General features: G+C 40.5%; 1 protein-coding gene across 5 annotated transcripts in view; it reads right to left on the reverse strand.

The window, feature by feature from the left end:
* Positions 1-14,430, reverse strand: part of LOC119859571 (protein SSUH2 homolog) — a 29,199-nt gene extending 14,769 nt beyond the window's left edge. The window contains exons 1-6 of one of the 5 annotated variants that reach the window (XM_043518246.1): positions 10,506-14,430; positions 10,172-10,246; positions 6,419-6,477; positions 2,826-2,924; positions 2,380-2,461; positions 1,219-1,348 (exon numbers count right to left, since the gene is read on the reverse strand). In XM_043518246.1, coding sequence (XP_043374181.1) covers positions 1,219-1,348; positions 2,380-2,461; positions 2,826-2,924; positions 6,419-6,477; positions 10,172-10,246; positions 10,506-10,528 — 468 coding nt within the window. In that variant the 5' untranslated portion in view covers positions 10,529-14,430. The other 4 variants (XM_038411864.2, XM_043518247.1, XM_043518245.1 and 1 more) reach the window with 4 other exon arrangements.
* Positions 14,431-15,005: the final 575 nt, after the last annotated feature.

Below are 15,005 nucleotides of genomic sequence, written 5' to 3' on the forward strand. Positions count from 1 at the left end.
GTTAAATTACTAAATGATTGCACTGTGGAGAAATAGCCAGGGCCGGCTCTAGGTTTTTTGCCTCCCCAAGCAAAAAATTTGCCGCCCCAAGCTCAGGTGGGGTTGGGGCTCGCAGGCGGCGCTGGAAGCGGAGGGAGTGATGCCACTTTCTCCCAGCGCCTGCAGGGGCTTTCCCCCCTCCCCTGCCCGGCCGCGCAGAGAAGCCCCAATATATGGGGTGGCACAAGGCAGTGCAGCAGCCAGTGCGCAGATAAAGTGGTGCAGCCCCCACTCCCCGGCAGGACTCGCCCTCTCCTCCCCAGGTAGCAGCTGGGCCCTGGCAGCTCAGCATCCTGGGGCTTGGGCTTCTGCTTCCCGCTGCGGCCAGGGGCGCAGCGCCCTCGCCCCATCTAAGTGGCGCAGCTCTGAGAGCGCAACTGCCCTGAAAAAAAAAGGGTGGCTGGAATGCCGCCCCTGGAAATGTGCCGCCCCAAGTACGTGCTTGCTTTGCTGGTGCCTAGAGCCAATCCTGGTAATAGCCTGGAGGATGCTGTGTCTGGCTGAGGCATAAGCAGTCTTGATATCACAGAGACATGCTAGCATAAGGGTAGGTGGGAGTGATCAGTGCTACAATGCTAAAAGTCATTGGTGAAATTTGGTGAAGACGCATCTTGGGAGGGTCATTGCACTAGCATAAATCACTTCAGTATTTGTTTTCTTTGCTGCTGCCTAACCACAATACTGAGGGGAACACTCACGTCTTCCAGTCCTCAGTGGAGAAATCTATGAGATCAAGAACTTTTCTGACCAGTTTTACATTTAGGGAAAAATTCTTTTTTCCAGATGTACTTTAGATTCACACACACACAGAGAGAGAGAGAGAGAGAGAGAGAGAGAGAGAGACAGATAGTCTCCCTAGAAAGCACCATGTTTTGGAGCAAAGAAAAATTTAATGTGCCTATCTTAGCTGAAAATGGCCAATGCAATTTTAGTGTGTATGTGTGTGGAGAGGGGGGATTATGAAATGGGACCACTTTCAAACTGGTAACATGACAAAAGCTGAATTTTTGAGATTTCAGATTCCATTGTAAATATCTTGCCAACCTTCCCGTAACAGCTGTGACGGGTGTCTGTCTGAAACCGTAGATCATTGCAGTTGGTATAGGAATAAGCCTATCAACTAAGCCTGCCATGCAATGCTAAATTTGGTCAGCTCTTTTCAATACTATATGTACTTACTCTGAATGTGTTGAGTGGAGTCAGGTTCTGGACCACCATACGTTTTGCAGGGGCAATCCGATAGCAGCACTTATTGGCTGTGTACTGTATCAAGGCTTCTCTGGCTACATGCTCAGAAATAGAGAGAATGCTGGAAAAGGAAAGAAAAAGAAATGTTTTGGTAAAAACTGGACAATCCACTTTACTTCCTGAGGTATACAGTGAGGAAAAAATGTAAAACCATCAGGCACCATTTTCTTAAGTGGCTAGCAATATGGCATGTTTCACTTTTAGGTGCCTTACTAAAGACACATTTGAAAAGGGTCTGATTTCTGAGGGTGCTGAGTCCCTCTGAAAAATCAAGTTGCTTTAAAATATCTTGTTGAGCACCCAAAATTTGGGATGCTCTAACTCACAAGTTACTTATGAAAATTGTGGCCATCACCCTAGATTACAGTTGTTTGTAAAGTCTGGACTAATTTGACAGTAGGTTGACATTTCTGATGGCAAATAAAGGTCAGGAAAGGTCCAGATCAAATCCCTGAATCCAAAAACTCCTGAACATTGGGGCTGTAAAAAAATTCAGTTCAGATCAGACTCAGAGCCAAATTCCCAAATGTTCAGAATCAGTGTTTGAATTCAACAGAGCATTGAGATTAATTCAAACTGTTACTCTGATGCAAGGCTTGGACCTAAGATTCTGGTTCAGTGTCACCTCTTTTCTCTATGCTCTTTCTCTGGACTAGATGGACCTTTGGTCTGACCCAGTATGGCTGTTCTTATGTTCTAATTTTCTTTTCCAAAGTAAGCTGAAAATGCATTGTTCTGTTTTAGAAGATGTTTCTCTTCGTAATGCTGCTGTTTTAAAGCAATGTGCACGAGCTGTAGGAAAAGACCCGCAAACTAGCTGCTAGTTGAAGGTACTTAATGGGCTAAGCTCCCATAGACTTCAGTGGGATTAAAATCAGGTCCAAACTTAGATAACAGCAATCAGCATCTAAGCAATATGATAGATAGTATCCAGCATTAACTTATCTAGGTAAGTACATCAATAAAACATGGAAATTCAGGCTATGAATTTTACAATATGATTCCACCATCTTCCATAGACAATAATGTAAATGTGAGTTCAAAAAGGGTTTGCGCTCCCACACTGGAAACAGTACCTAAAAAGCATCTTACCTCCACTCTGACTGAAGTGGAATGGAATCATTGTGCTCTCCTTCAGGCAGCTGATCAGCTGGGGGAGGTAAAACTTTGTTTCCTACAGTGAAATAACAGCAAGAAGAGTTGCTCGCATCTAGTAACTTGCGTTGCCACAGTTCAGTTTTCCACTAGTTTAGAAATATGCAGATGGTGAGTTCAGAACTCTGCTTCTTATAATATAGCTTGCTGGCTTTACTGTTACCTCATCCTCCTGTGTCTTTTATTAGTCTCATTCACCTGTAATATTGTATCATAACCTAGATTTTTGGCTGTCTTTTTACTGTCTCTCTCTTCAGGGCCTAGCACAATAAAGACCTGTTCCTTGATTTCTTTAACACTATCTGCAACAGATGGTTATTTTAAAGCGACAGACATTGCCCTGGACAAACAACCCTAATGTACATGTGGAAGATTGTACCAACCGCAGTCTCCTGAATCTTCATCTTCAGTGGCTGTGTCCATCAGCTCCAAGCAGGGCATAGAGGGTCCTTCATGGGGCGAGGAATAAGGAGCAGGGGCATCTGCAACACATGAGTTTAAGAGAAGTGAATTCTGGTAGGGATCTAAAAGTACATACAAGTGCAAGTGCTTTGCAAGGAAACAGTCATTAACAATACATCAAGAGAAGAGAACATATGAAGTCATTAATGCCAGTTTGAAATAATGATGGGAAACCTTCAGCAGAAGCTTCCAAGAAATATGCTCTATTGATTAGATCTGGATAGGAAGTGATGTCTTCCCAACAATAGTGTGATGTTTGCAGATCAGTATACTGCATGTACCCAATCAGTTTGTCCTACCACTATGGTACTTGTGGGTCATCAAGAATCATGTGTTTCTGCAAAATGATTAGTCCATATCTGAATTAGTTACCACTCCAGAATTGAATCTTTGGCTTGACTAGTCCTCCTTTGGTGCATTAACCATAGATCCCATGAACTGGGATACCCATGTGAACTGCCTAAAAAATGCCACAGAAGTAGATGCCCATGGTATTGTGATGATGCAGAAAAAGTGGGTTAAGGGGCAGTCTCAAAATTCCTGACTTTTAAGTTAATGGAGATCAGCCATATTGCAAAAATAACAGGGTTGGTCATTGAATTACAAGATCTCCCCTTTCTGGACCATATAAAAACATATTATTCAAGCATTCCCTTCTAGTCAGTCTATGAAGTGTTAGGTGGTGGCCACAGGTAAGAATGTACATTCTGGCGGTAAAGACTTGAGGGTGGGAATCTGAAAGCAGTGAATGGGATCAAGCAAAATGAGGCAAAAGGCAGTGCTGGAGCTGTTTATCTAACTAATCTATCTCTCTAGCAGCCAAGGGAGGAAGGCAATAATTTTTCATAGGAATCCACTCTGGCAGATCTGCCCAGCCAAAAGTGTTTAACAACCCAGAGAGTTTATAAAGTCATTAGTTAAATTAACCTATTTCAGTAGCAAACAAACCTGCTCACTGAATTCATAATAAATTGACTCAAAGAGCAAGTCAAAGAGAATAAAGAACAATCACCATTAATTTGTTTCAGAAACATCTCTGCCATGTTTCTGAGTACAAGATGCAGATGTCAAGTTTGTCTTCGGACTCAGGAAGGTGTGGCAATGAGCAACACCGAATGCCACAGGGCTCTTCCTCCTCTAATGGGAACTTTTGTGTTACTGCAGGTCAGAAACGTGGCAATATTGTTCTCATAAATATGCAGGCAGTGTGCTATATATTCAATACTCATACATTTAAAGGAAGCATTCAGTTTGTACAGTATCTGCAGCACATGCCTGGCATATTATTGGTTTTGTTACCCTTTACTATACTATTGGCCAGCTTTAACCCACCTTCAGATATTCCTTCATGTGCACTTATTGTTACTACTAGCCACAATGCTAGGGAAAGAAAGGCCATTTTGTCTTTAAGGAACATGACTGTGAACATCCAGATTTTATTCTTTGCAACAGGTTTTTTTTCCATGTGCCCTGGGGAAAACCCCTTAACTCCACGGTGCCTCAGTCTCCTCATTTGTAAAAATGGACAGAATGGTATTTACCTGCCCTCATCCACATTAGTGTAAGATCATCGCAAAATCACCACACCATTTTAGCACAGTTTAACAGCCTCTGCTCAAGATAGCTTCTGGACTGGACTAGTAGGAATGCTGCAAGCTAAGGACATAGGTGCATTGGCAGAGCTGTGTGGGAGAAAGTTCCACAGCATCTGCCTTGTAACATGCTGAGAAGATAAAGAGTGTTTAGTGGGTAGCACTCAAAATGAACTGGAAAGTGTGGACCCCAGTCCAGTTCATGAATGTCAATTACGTCCTTATGCAGTTTCAGGTGTTGTTTGGAAACCTTGTTGCTCTCTTCTGGCTTGCCTACCATCAAGAAGTGATAGCATCACAGCTGTAATCTTGGGCTGGCCTGCACTGCCTGTTGAGGCAATTGCCGTTGGTGCTTTGGGAGCCCACAGCCCCCACTTCAATCTGGCAGCATCTGCAAGAACTGACACTAATGCAAATCCTCTGTGATTCAACACTGTGCATGCTGCCCTAGTGCAGATAGTGCCTAGTACAATGAGTAGGGTGCATATCCCTGACCAGGAGCCCTGGGCACTCTCCTAATACAAATAATACTTTGATTCTTTTCTGACTAAGCCCTTGAATAACTGCTTTCTAATGGAGCATAACAATAAACACAGATTCAACTGGTAGGGTGAGAAACCAGCCCAAAGTGTTCTGGGTCTTTTACTCTTCATTTTTAAGTATAATAACATTGCTGTTTCATTCAAAAAAACAAAAAAAAACAGGCCTGCCTCCATCTGGTGCTATTAGTCACTCACTTTCAGAAGCATTAAAGACAGATTTCAGAGTAGCAGCCGTGTTAGTCTGTATTCGCAAAAAGAAAAGGAGTACTTGTGGCACCTTAGAGACTAACAAATTTATTTGCGCATAAGCTCACGAAAGCTTATGCTCAAATAAATTTGTTAGTCTCTAAGGTGCCACAAGTACTCCTTTTCTAAAAGCATTAAATTTACTCACACACTTTAAGTTAACTAAGGGCCCTGTTTGCACTGATTATAGCCCCATGAAACCTTCCTGATGTCCATGGAGTTCTGCAGTGTGTAATTCAGTGCAGAATTTGGTCCAGAATAAGTAACTAAAATAAGAGAATGGAACGCATGAATTTTTGCTTTTCTCACTTACCTAGTGTGCTGCATATGTGACAGCTGTCTCCATCTGCACCCTCTGCTGTACAGTGAAGACTCCTGGCCTATTGTGACTCCAAATGAGTCAAGCCGACCGTGCTAGATAATATAACGAGGTCTGTTGTTTCTGTTGTTAGTATAACTGGATCTGTTGTTGCTGTTGTAAAACTGATTTTCACGTCGTCAAAGAATGGGTAAATATTTGAATATGACTCCACCTTCTTTGAAAGTGCAGCTCATGCATGGTAAAGGACAGGGGGCTTTTTCGAGGGGAACAAGCATAATCATGTGGCGTTTCACAATGTGAGCTGCAATCGTGATGATCAGCATGCCTGACTGCAAAAGAAAAGCACTGACCGTCATGTACTTTATGCATCTCTCAGAAGAGAGCCTCAAACCTTCCTTCAGGTACACAGCATTTATCATTCAGGGGAGAATCAAAGCCCTAAGTATTTGCAATATATTAATATCTTCATATACTATGAACTGTTATGCGCTTGGGTTATTCTTTTCTGACATACCAGCATGATGTCATTAAGAATACTTCCAAAGATACACACAAAAATCGAAACATGGTCTATTTTAATTGTTAGTTATTGTGTAAGTTATTTGAAGCCCAGTGTTGTTGGTATTGAAGTCAACAAGGTGGGACAATGGTCTTTTCTTTTGTTTCCCTCATTTTTTAGACAAGACAACAAACAAAACTAAGGATTGTGGGTGTTTAGCTCCTGGCCAATCTTGTTTGAAAACAGCCTGCTCAGTAGTTTAGATCTTATCTCAGGTAAATAGCTGCTAATTTACAAATACCATTGTCCATACCTTGTGCAACAGAGGGAGGAAGGAGACATTCACTTCCATAATTCAGATGGCTTTCATTTCTGTTTGGAAGAATGCAAACAAAGAATATAATGAAACAAGCCCTTTGCTAGGAGAAGGGGATGCACAGCAAGGTCATGAATCATTATGATGTAGGGTTAGTGGTATTTATTATCCGCTCATCCCTAGAGGAGGCCCCGCAGGATGAAGGTTGAGACACATTGGCAGTGAATTTAGGAGAAACTCATCCTGCCATTGCCTGTGCTGTGCTGTGCTTGTTGGGTGTATTACTTTGAGTTGTGAGAATGTGGCAAAAAAAAAAAAAAGAGCCCTGTGAATAGTCCATTGCATTTTTAAACCAATGTGAATGTGTTTGCACCCCTTTTGCAAATACCTTAGTGAATTAGATTAGTGGTTGGCTGGAATGTTCATGGAAACAGAGCTGGGTTTTTTTCTTAATGTAAAAGTAAACAGAAACCAGCTTCACCTCCTTAAAATGTTTCTTAACTTTGATTACCATTGCAAGTGCTTGCATAATATTTAATTTTTTTTCTCCTGCTAGCAATCTCTCTACAAAACTGTCACTAATCATTCATCAGAAGCCAGTTCTGTTTTCAAGCCCTTAAATGGATTTTCCATACTAACTTAACTGGTTGCGCAACACACTGTACAATGAGTGGATGGATGGAACACAGCACTCTCCAGCTTAGTCTTCTCCTATCCCTGGCATGCCCCCAATGCTGTGGGGCAATGGGATAGAATGGCACAGAACTGTCTATACACCGACCGCACAAGCCAAAGATTCCCCCATTCCGGGGTCATCACCAGTTGCCTGATAAAGCAGTTTTACAGTCTCCTTGCCTTGGCAGAGTGGTACAGAGACTGTATTGTGGCCAAAGGTCTAGCCTAGTATGAATTAAAAATACAATTGTCAATCAGATGGTCTCCTGTGCAGGTCTTTAACCTGTTTTTTATCCCCTTTATAATTGTTCTGCTTTGTCCAGATACAAAGAGAGAGATTCCCAGCCTATTTGTGGGCCTTACACCCCATCACTCCTGTATGCTTTGCTGGAAGTTGTGCAGGTCTATGTGGGCTGAGAATATGCTTCCTAAATTAAAACGCTTCTCTCTGATATTTTGGTTGGTGTCCTGCTTCTCATCTGGGCTGAATCATTTTATAGCAGCTGCAAGCAACTATTTAAGTGTCTGCTTTGCATGGTTTAATTGGGGAAGTTTTCTAAAACAGAGACTGAGGGATAGGAGTGTTGTATGTGAAGGCCACGTTAAAACAAACTCACAGCATTTGATGGATGAAAAATGAGTGATGGGGACCTGGATTGCAAAGGTGGTTTTTAATGAGATTTCGGGCCTTTCACCAGTAATTCAAATGCAGTCTAGGCCACAAGTGACAGACATCAGTTGACTGCTGATGATCTGTAATTGGTAAAGATGATTTTGGTGTCTCGGTTCAGTTCCAAGAGGTAAGGTGTCCACATAACATAAAAAAATCATCACAATCAATGTGCGGAGAAGACAAGGACTGAGTGGCAATGAAAAATGAACAACTCTCATACACCTAGAGGTGGTCCCTCCAGGCCAGGGCTTAGGGGCACAGTGAGGATGTTTGCAGTGCCAGTGATCAAATTGTATCTGGTCGGAAAATAAATAAATGACTTTAGTGTCATCAGCCTGGAACTTTTTGAAAGAACTACAAATGTGGCTGAGACACAATGTCCAGAGGTGGATCATGAATTTCCCAGCATTTAAGTTATCCAAAGTTTTGGTTTGTCTCTACTTCAGCCAAAAACCTTCAAACTGTATTGAGCTACAGTTCAAAAGGCACAATATACAGAGAAGGGCAGGGTACACTAAGGCAACCTTTACAATACACTAAGCTGTTTAGCAGCCGTGTTAGTCTGTATTCGCAAAAAAGAAAAGGAGTATTAAGATGCCACAAGTACTCCTTTTCTTCTAAGCTGTTTAGACATTTTGTTTTAATGCATGGTGCCCCTTTTTTCCTTTTGTAGACCACTCTACCACTGATGAACTGATATTTTTTAATCTTGATTCCCATGGTGTAGAAACCTTTATCACCAGCCACCTAAGATTTTCCCTTTACTATTTGTATTTAACAATGCAGGTATAATATGATGTATTAAACATATACTTGAGTCTGTGTTGTACATTTTAAAGAAACTTTGCTAGATGCTTGAAGCAGAACTTACAGACGCTTTGTAAACCAAAGTCTATAATGTTGTCATAAGTAGCTTACGCTCGATAATTCTTCTTTATTTCATTTCTTAAGCATTTCTCTAACAATCTCCATAAAAAACCTCAACAAGAACTCCCAAGGAAATAACATACCATAAAAATAGCATTAAAAAACTACTGATATGAAAAAGGTCAACCTGTGACTGAGGTTTTTTATAGACATTGGATAATTTGCTGATTTGAAAAAGGTCAATGTGTCTGAGGTTTTTAATAGATATTGGATAATTTGCTCTTGGTACCTGTTTAGAATCATGCCAGATGTCTGATTCTAAAAAGGAAATCCAAATAAGGTTAAAAATAAAAGGGGGAAGAGTCCAAAATGGGTTGTAAGGCTAATACCATTGCTATGACTAACAGTCCTGGCAGGCCAAATTTTTATCTCATTTACACCCGTGTGAACTCTGAGTCACTGCCCAGAAGTCAACAGAGTTAGAGATAATCAATCGTGTGTTGTTAAACAAATGATGTGTTTATCTGAATCTCTGAAAATGCCGTGCAGGAATTTTCCTAGCATTTCTGGTACTTCCTGCTCCCAGCTGGACTAGAAACATTGCAAAAATAGCCTCTCATCACATCCCAGGAAGAAGCATGTAATACAGAGGGGTGCAGAGCTTAAAATAAGGGGGGAAATAAGTTAACTGAAATGTTATTCCAGTTAGCTGGAAGAGATCTCAGAGAGACAATTTAACCTGTTCTGAAAACAGACCAACATCTCCGCCCCCCTCCCAGCATACATTATTGTCAAGGGAAACACTTGCAAGTTAGCCCAGATTATCAACTGGTGTAAATCAGCATAGGTTTCAGTGGAGATACTTATTTGCACCAAGTGAGGATCTGGCCCATTGTGCTTCAAAGGATAAATGTATGCCTCCTGATATTATTAGTAATGGAAGTTGCACATCTAAGTTAATCTCCCAAACACAGCATCGTTCAAGAGATGGAAGGGGCACAGGGATAGCCCTACTTTAAGAAGTGTTAAAATGTACTACATTGTCTAATTCCAAGCTGCATTTTGAAAAAATAATTGAGTCTTCACATCATGCTTAAGCATCCTTCTGGAGGAAAAATACTGTGTTATTCTATAATAAATACTATAAACACAGTAGCAACATTGTTACATGCAGTTTTTAGGTGTGTAACTGTACTGCAATCTTTAACTGTGAATTACATTGTTTTGGTGAGTGTCATATAGGACTACATTTTCAAACCAGGGCAGATTGCTACAGCGATAAAATGTGGGATTTTAAAGATATATCCACTGCAACCACATCTGAAAATATGGCCATTCACCTTGATTGAATATACTGTATTGCCCCTAGTCTTGGGAAAGTGTCTATCGTGCCTCACTCAGGAAGGATTTTATTTATCCTGAGCAGCAAAAAGTAGGAGTTTTTGATGGAAACAAACTGTAACTGACTCATATACGTATCATGGGATGAAGATATCTTTACACAACATAAAAAAGGCAGCGCTGAGAATACTAACTGGATTTCACTGGAACTTTCCAGAGTTGAATGAAAAACTCCCTCTGATTTAGCAACAGCATAAACTGAAAGGAAACTGTTTCATTTTATAAACATTACAGTTAACATTTAAAAACCAACTGAGACATTTCTACAAATTCTCTCCACATTTTTACTTTTGTTTGGATTAAAAAAAAACCCCCGTTTCATAGGAACTCTCTTAATCTGCAGCCTCCCTCTCTCTGCATTACTGTATTAAAATCGCATGCAGTGGCTGTACAATTCCATGATTATTCCAACGGCAGAATGTTTGTGCCTCTCCTTCACAAAAATACATTCTTATTTCTTAAGCTCACCCGATCTGCAGCTCTTGCTCCATTGTTGTCGAAAGACACTGACTGCTGTTTGCTCAAGAAATGACACTTCCTGTGCTACTGTTTAGCTCCCAAAAGGCCTCACAGTTGGAGGAAGTTGCAGTGTCTGTACTAAATCTGCAAGTACAGGATCATACAAATTCCTGTAGGGTTTCAACATGCCATCCCCCTATTTTTAATCAGCCAGGGCCAGCTATTTAAAAAGTTGCTCTCTAAGGGCTTGATCCTGTACCCAATGTAAAGACTCCCACTAACTTCAACAGGGCAAGATAAGGGCCTAGATCTCTTGGTCACTGACTGCTTCAGCCCACTGGGCTTGTCTAGATTAGAATAAAAATGTGTATTGCTAAAACTGTTGTCCAGACAAGCCCTATCTTCCTTTTTCTTATCTGGGCCCCTGAATTTGTTATCTTGGAAAATCCTAGCTGTGGCCTGTATGGGGTATATTGGAGGGTCTGGACATTAACCCTGCTTTAGCATAGCGGCTCTGCAACAGAAAAGAACCGCTACAGATTTATGTGGGGACAGCTTCTCTACTAACCCCATCCGCACGAGAAGGCTTAATCCACATCCCTTAGCGACCATCTGGATGCTGTTACAGTATGGTGTCCCTGGGGCCAGGCCCTCTACATATGAAGTGTTTCATATTGCATACTTATTGTGACACTTCCCTACCCCAGGTTGCAAGGCACCTTGCCCTTAACCTCTGACGACACAAGCGCTACGTGCCAAGCCTCTGCAGACCTTGCTCTCTCCATACAGGTTAGTGATAGGGACTCTCTAACCCGAGTCCTCCAAGTGTCCCTTTGGAGTGTCCAGTCCCTGTTCCACTGAACACTCTCAGAACTCGCTGAGGTGCTGCTCCCAACGCTTGTAAGATTCAGCTCAGAATCACCACTCCACATAACACGCAGCACACAGATATGTTTATAGTGAAAACAAGAATAAAGTTTATTATCAAAGGACAGAGATTCAAATAATAGGAAGTAAGAATATTGGAAACAAATGGTTACATATCAAACAAAATCAAAATACACTTTCTAGAGCCTAGACTTAAATCACCAAACAAGCTTGTCTCTCTCACCAACAGAAGTTGGTCCAATAAAAGATATTAACTCACACACCTTGCCTCATAGAATCATAGAATATCAGGTTGGAAGGGACCTCGGGAGGTCCTCTCTAATATCCTGGGACCAACACAGATACAATTACACTGCATAAGATAGTTCCCTGTCTCATACAAGAGAGCTTAAAAAGTCCTTTTCCCCAGCATTTTCAGACCAGTTGGCTAGGATCCCCCTTTCATAAAATCAAGCCTACTAGCAGCTTGTCCTCACAGACGGAAGGATACCTGAGGGTTCATCTTACCTACATAGACCAAATCAGACCTTTGATGATCATCTGAAAATAGGGTTCCAGTCTCCCTCTGTTGTTCACCTCTTCCTGTTAATCTCCTTCTGAAGCTTCCACAAGCTCTTCATTAGCATTTGTCTCAGTGTGCTAAAAGACTTATATTGTGAGATTCACAGTGGTCCAACTCACACCTTCTGTCTGGAGATGTTTGTTGCAAGGCATGCTAACTTTATGTGACCTGCCTTTAACTGCAAGGCCCAGAGAACGTAATTTTCAGCATATACACATAACTCCTCACACATTTTCCATACGTACATCTCATAATGACTATGAGGACCAGTGTGACACAGGCTTTCAACATGGACATTATTTGACCAGGGGATCCCTGTACCCATATGTACCCCTAAGCCATCTGCCAGTTGGCATGCTTGGGTCACACATATATTTGAGTCATTACATGCATTTTATTAACACTTTGGCATAACAGTTCAGACTCTAAAATGGTAAACTCCGTGGGGTGGGATTATTTGCTTGGCAAAATTGTTAGTAAGCAGCCTATTGCATACCCCACCTGATGGAAAGATTTCAAGATTGAGTCCCAGATTCTGATCTCATTTATACAGGCAAATTCCAGGATAAGTCTCCTAGTCCTGATTCTTCTCTCACTATAACTGACTTTACACAAGTGCAATTCCAGTGACTTTCAGTGGAGTTAGACCAGAATCTAGCCATGCATGCCCTGCCCCTGGGAACCTGCACCAAAAATTCAAACTGCAACTCTCTAGGCTTGAGAAAGCTTGGCTAACTTTGTTTTTCATTTTCTTAGGCCTCTGTACATCATGGTTCTCAAAGTGGCAAAATGCCAATATGGCCACTATTTCTACTTTACATCCACCTCCATCAGAAACAACAGGTTCTGGTGACAAAATTTTGTCTTGGGAAGTCCAGCCCAAATAGGAAGAACAAAGATTTATGAATCGCTAAGTCAGATAAGGTTGAAATTTGTCATCTGAGCAGCACAGACCATGGCGACAGTCTCTCACTCTCATACACGTTCAGAGTAATTCCACTGAAGTCACACATCGAAGACACAAAATGTTACATTAAAGTCAATATACATCATGTTATACTTGTTTAAAATTGATGTGAATGAGAACAGAATAAGGCCCAATGGGCCTGTTGTTAGAAAAAAGGGAAACGTTTTATTGTTTGCATTGATATAATCACACACTAGATGGCACTATAGAACTAATAAATGGTACAATGTTGAAACTAGCAGATAAAAAGTTACTCTTGGAGGTGAACATTATACTATTATTTATTCATAAATGTGTTATTACAATAAACTAAACACATTTTCCACCCTTGCAGACACATCTTGAAAACTAGCAACTTGTATTGCTCTTTGGTCTTCTGTATATTGCAGTGCCATGCAACATTTATGGGAAAAGAAAATCTGACTTGATGAAATATCTTTCCAGTTTTAAAAAGACATGATATATAGTCTAGGAACATAATGTAGTAAAATCTCTTTCTCTTGTTTTAAGTGTTGCATTGCTTATCTGTATATGCACCTAAGCTGTATTCATCCTATGCTGCTCTCTGAAAAGCTTTGGGGTAAAATTTACAAAAGCTCGTAAGGTTCATTTTTAAAACAGACTTAGGAGCCTGAGACCCATTGACTTTCAATGGGACTTAGGTTCTTAAGTCTGTTTTGGGGATTTAGATTAAGCAGAGCTATGAAAGGGATGGATGCTCCATTTCATAGAGGATTTCAAGATCTCAAATTTTGACTTCACTTCAAATTGGAATGCAAACCAAATATTTTTAAATTCTCTGCAAAGGAAGATTCTGAAGAATTTCCATGTCAGGTGGGTCAAAATGTTTTAGTTTTGACTTTTTAAAAAAATACTTTATAATACAAAATAAAAACAATTCAAAACAAAGAGTGGTTTCAAAGTAAAACAAAAAAAATCAAAACTTCTTTCCAGTTTTCTTCCACAATTAAATTCCAGGAAAATTGACCTGATTTAGCAAAGCATTTTTATTTTGACAGCACTGTATATTCTGATGGAATATGGTTTTATTGAAGTTTCGCCAACCAGCTCTACTGCTAAATCACTGAGGCACTTTTGAAAAAAATTACATTTGATCTGCTGAAAAGATCCTGGTTAAAGATTTTAAAAACAAAGACTATCCAAAAATACTACAAGGGGAAACATTCAGATCCGTATTTTTGAAATTATTCAGCCTGTTCAAATTTTCCCAGCACACATACACATTAATCTGGGAAAGATGGGACTGGGGCAAAGGAATAGCTAGTTTAGCCACATAATTCTGCTGTTGAAAAATCAAACAAATTACATTAATTTCTACCAAGGGTCAGATTCTGATCTTAGTTTCATTGATGTAAATCCATAATAATTCTTCTGAAGTCAATGGAGCTCATTAAGATTTATCCCCAAATCAAAATATTCACCCGAGACACTTGTATCAATTCTACAACAGAACAAGCCTTCTTTTACCTTAGATGTATAAGCAAAGGGTACCAGAGTAGCAGCCGTGTTAGTCTGTATTCGCAAAAAGAAAAGGAGTACTTGTGGCACCTTAGAGACTAACAAATTTATTTGAGCGTAAGCTTTCGTGAGCTACAGCTCAGAGTCCGTTAAATTCTGATCCATGGCCCATCCAAACTTACATTCACTATCAGACAAAGAGATGCTTTCTAAACATACCTGAATTTAAAGCTGAATGTTTATAACTGGTGAAGTGTTACAAACATACTAAATAATATGATTCTTGCAGTGGCATCAAAAGTAACTTGAACCTGACTGCTGGTATCAGGGGTTCAATTATTCTGTTTATGGTGACTAATACTTTTGGTTTTCACGACAGAAGTCATTTTGCAGCAATAAATCAGTCTGAAAGTGGTTTTCGCTCTGCAAAATATTGGGTAAGATACACTGTTACCCAAGTAAATATTAAATGTAGGGTAACATTTTCAAAAGCACCTAAGTGACTTAGGAGCCCATGTTTAGGAGCCAATCAGACGTAGGTGCTTTTGAAAATGTTATCCATGCAGTCATTAGCACTGGTTCGTCTAGGTCACTTCCAAGTGAGTGACCACAG

This window comes from Dermochelys coriacea, chromosome 7 (genome assembly GCF_009764565.3).
Source record: "Dermochelys coriacea isolate rDerCor1 chromosome 7, rDerCor1.pri.v4, whole genome shotgun sequence".
In the NCBI taxonomy this organism is placed as follows: Eukaryota; Metazoa; Chordata; order Testudines; family Dermochelyidae; genus Dermochelys; species Dermochelys coriacea.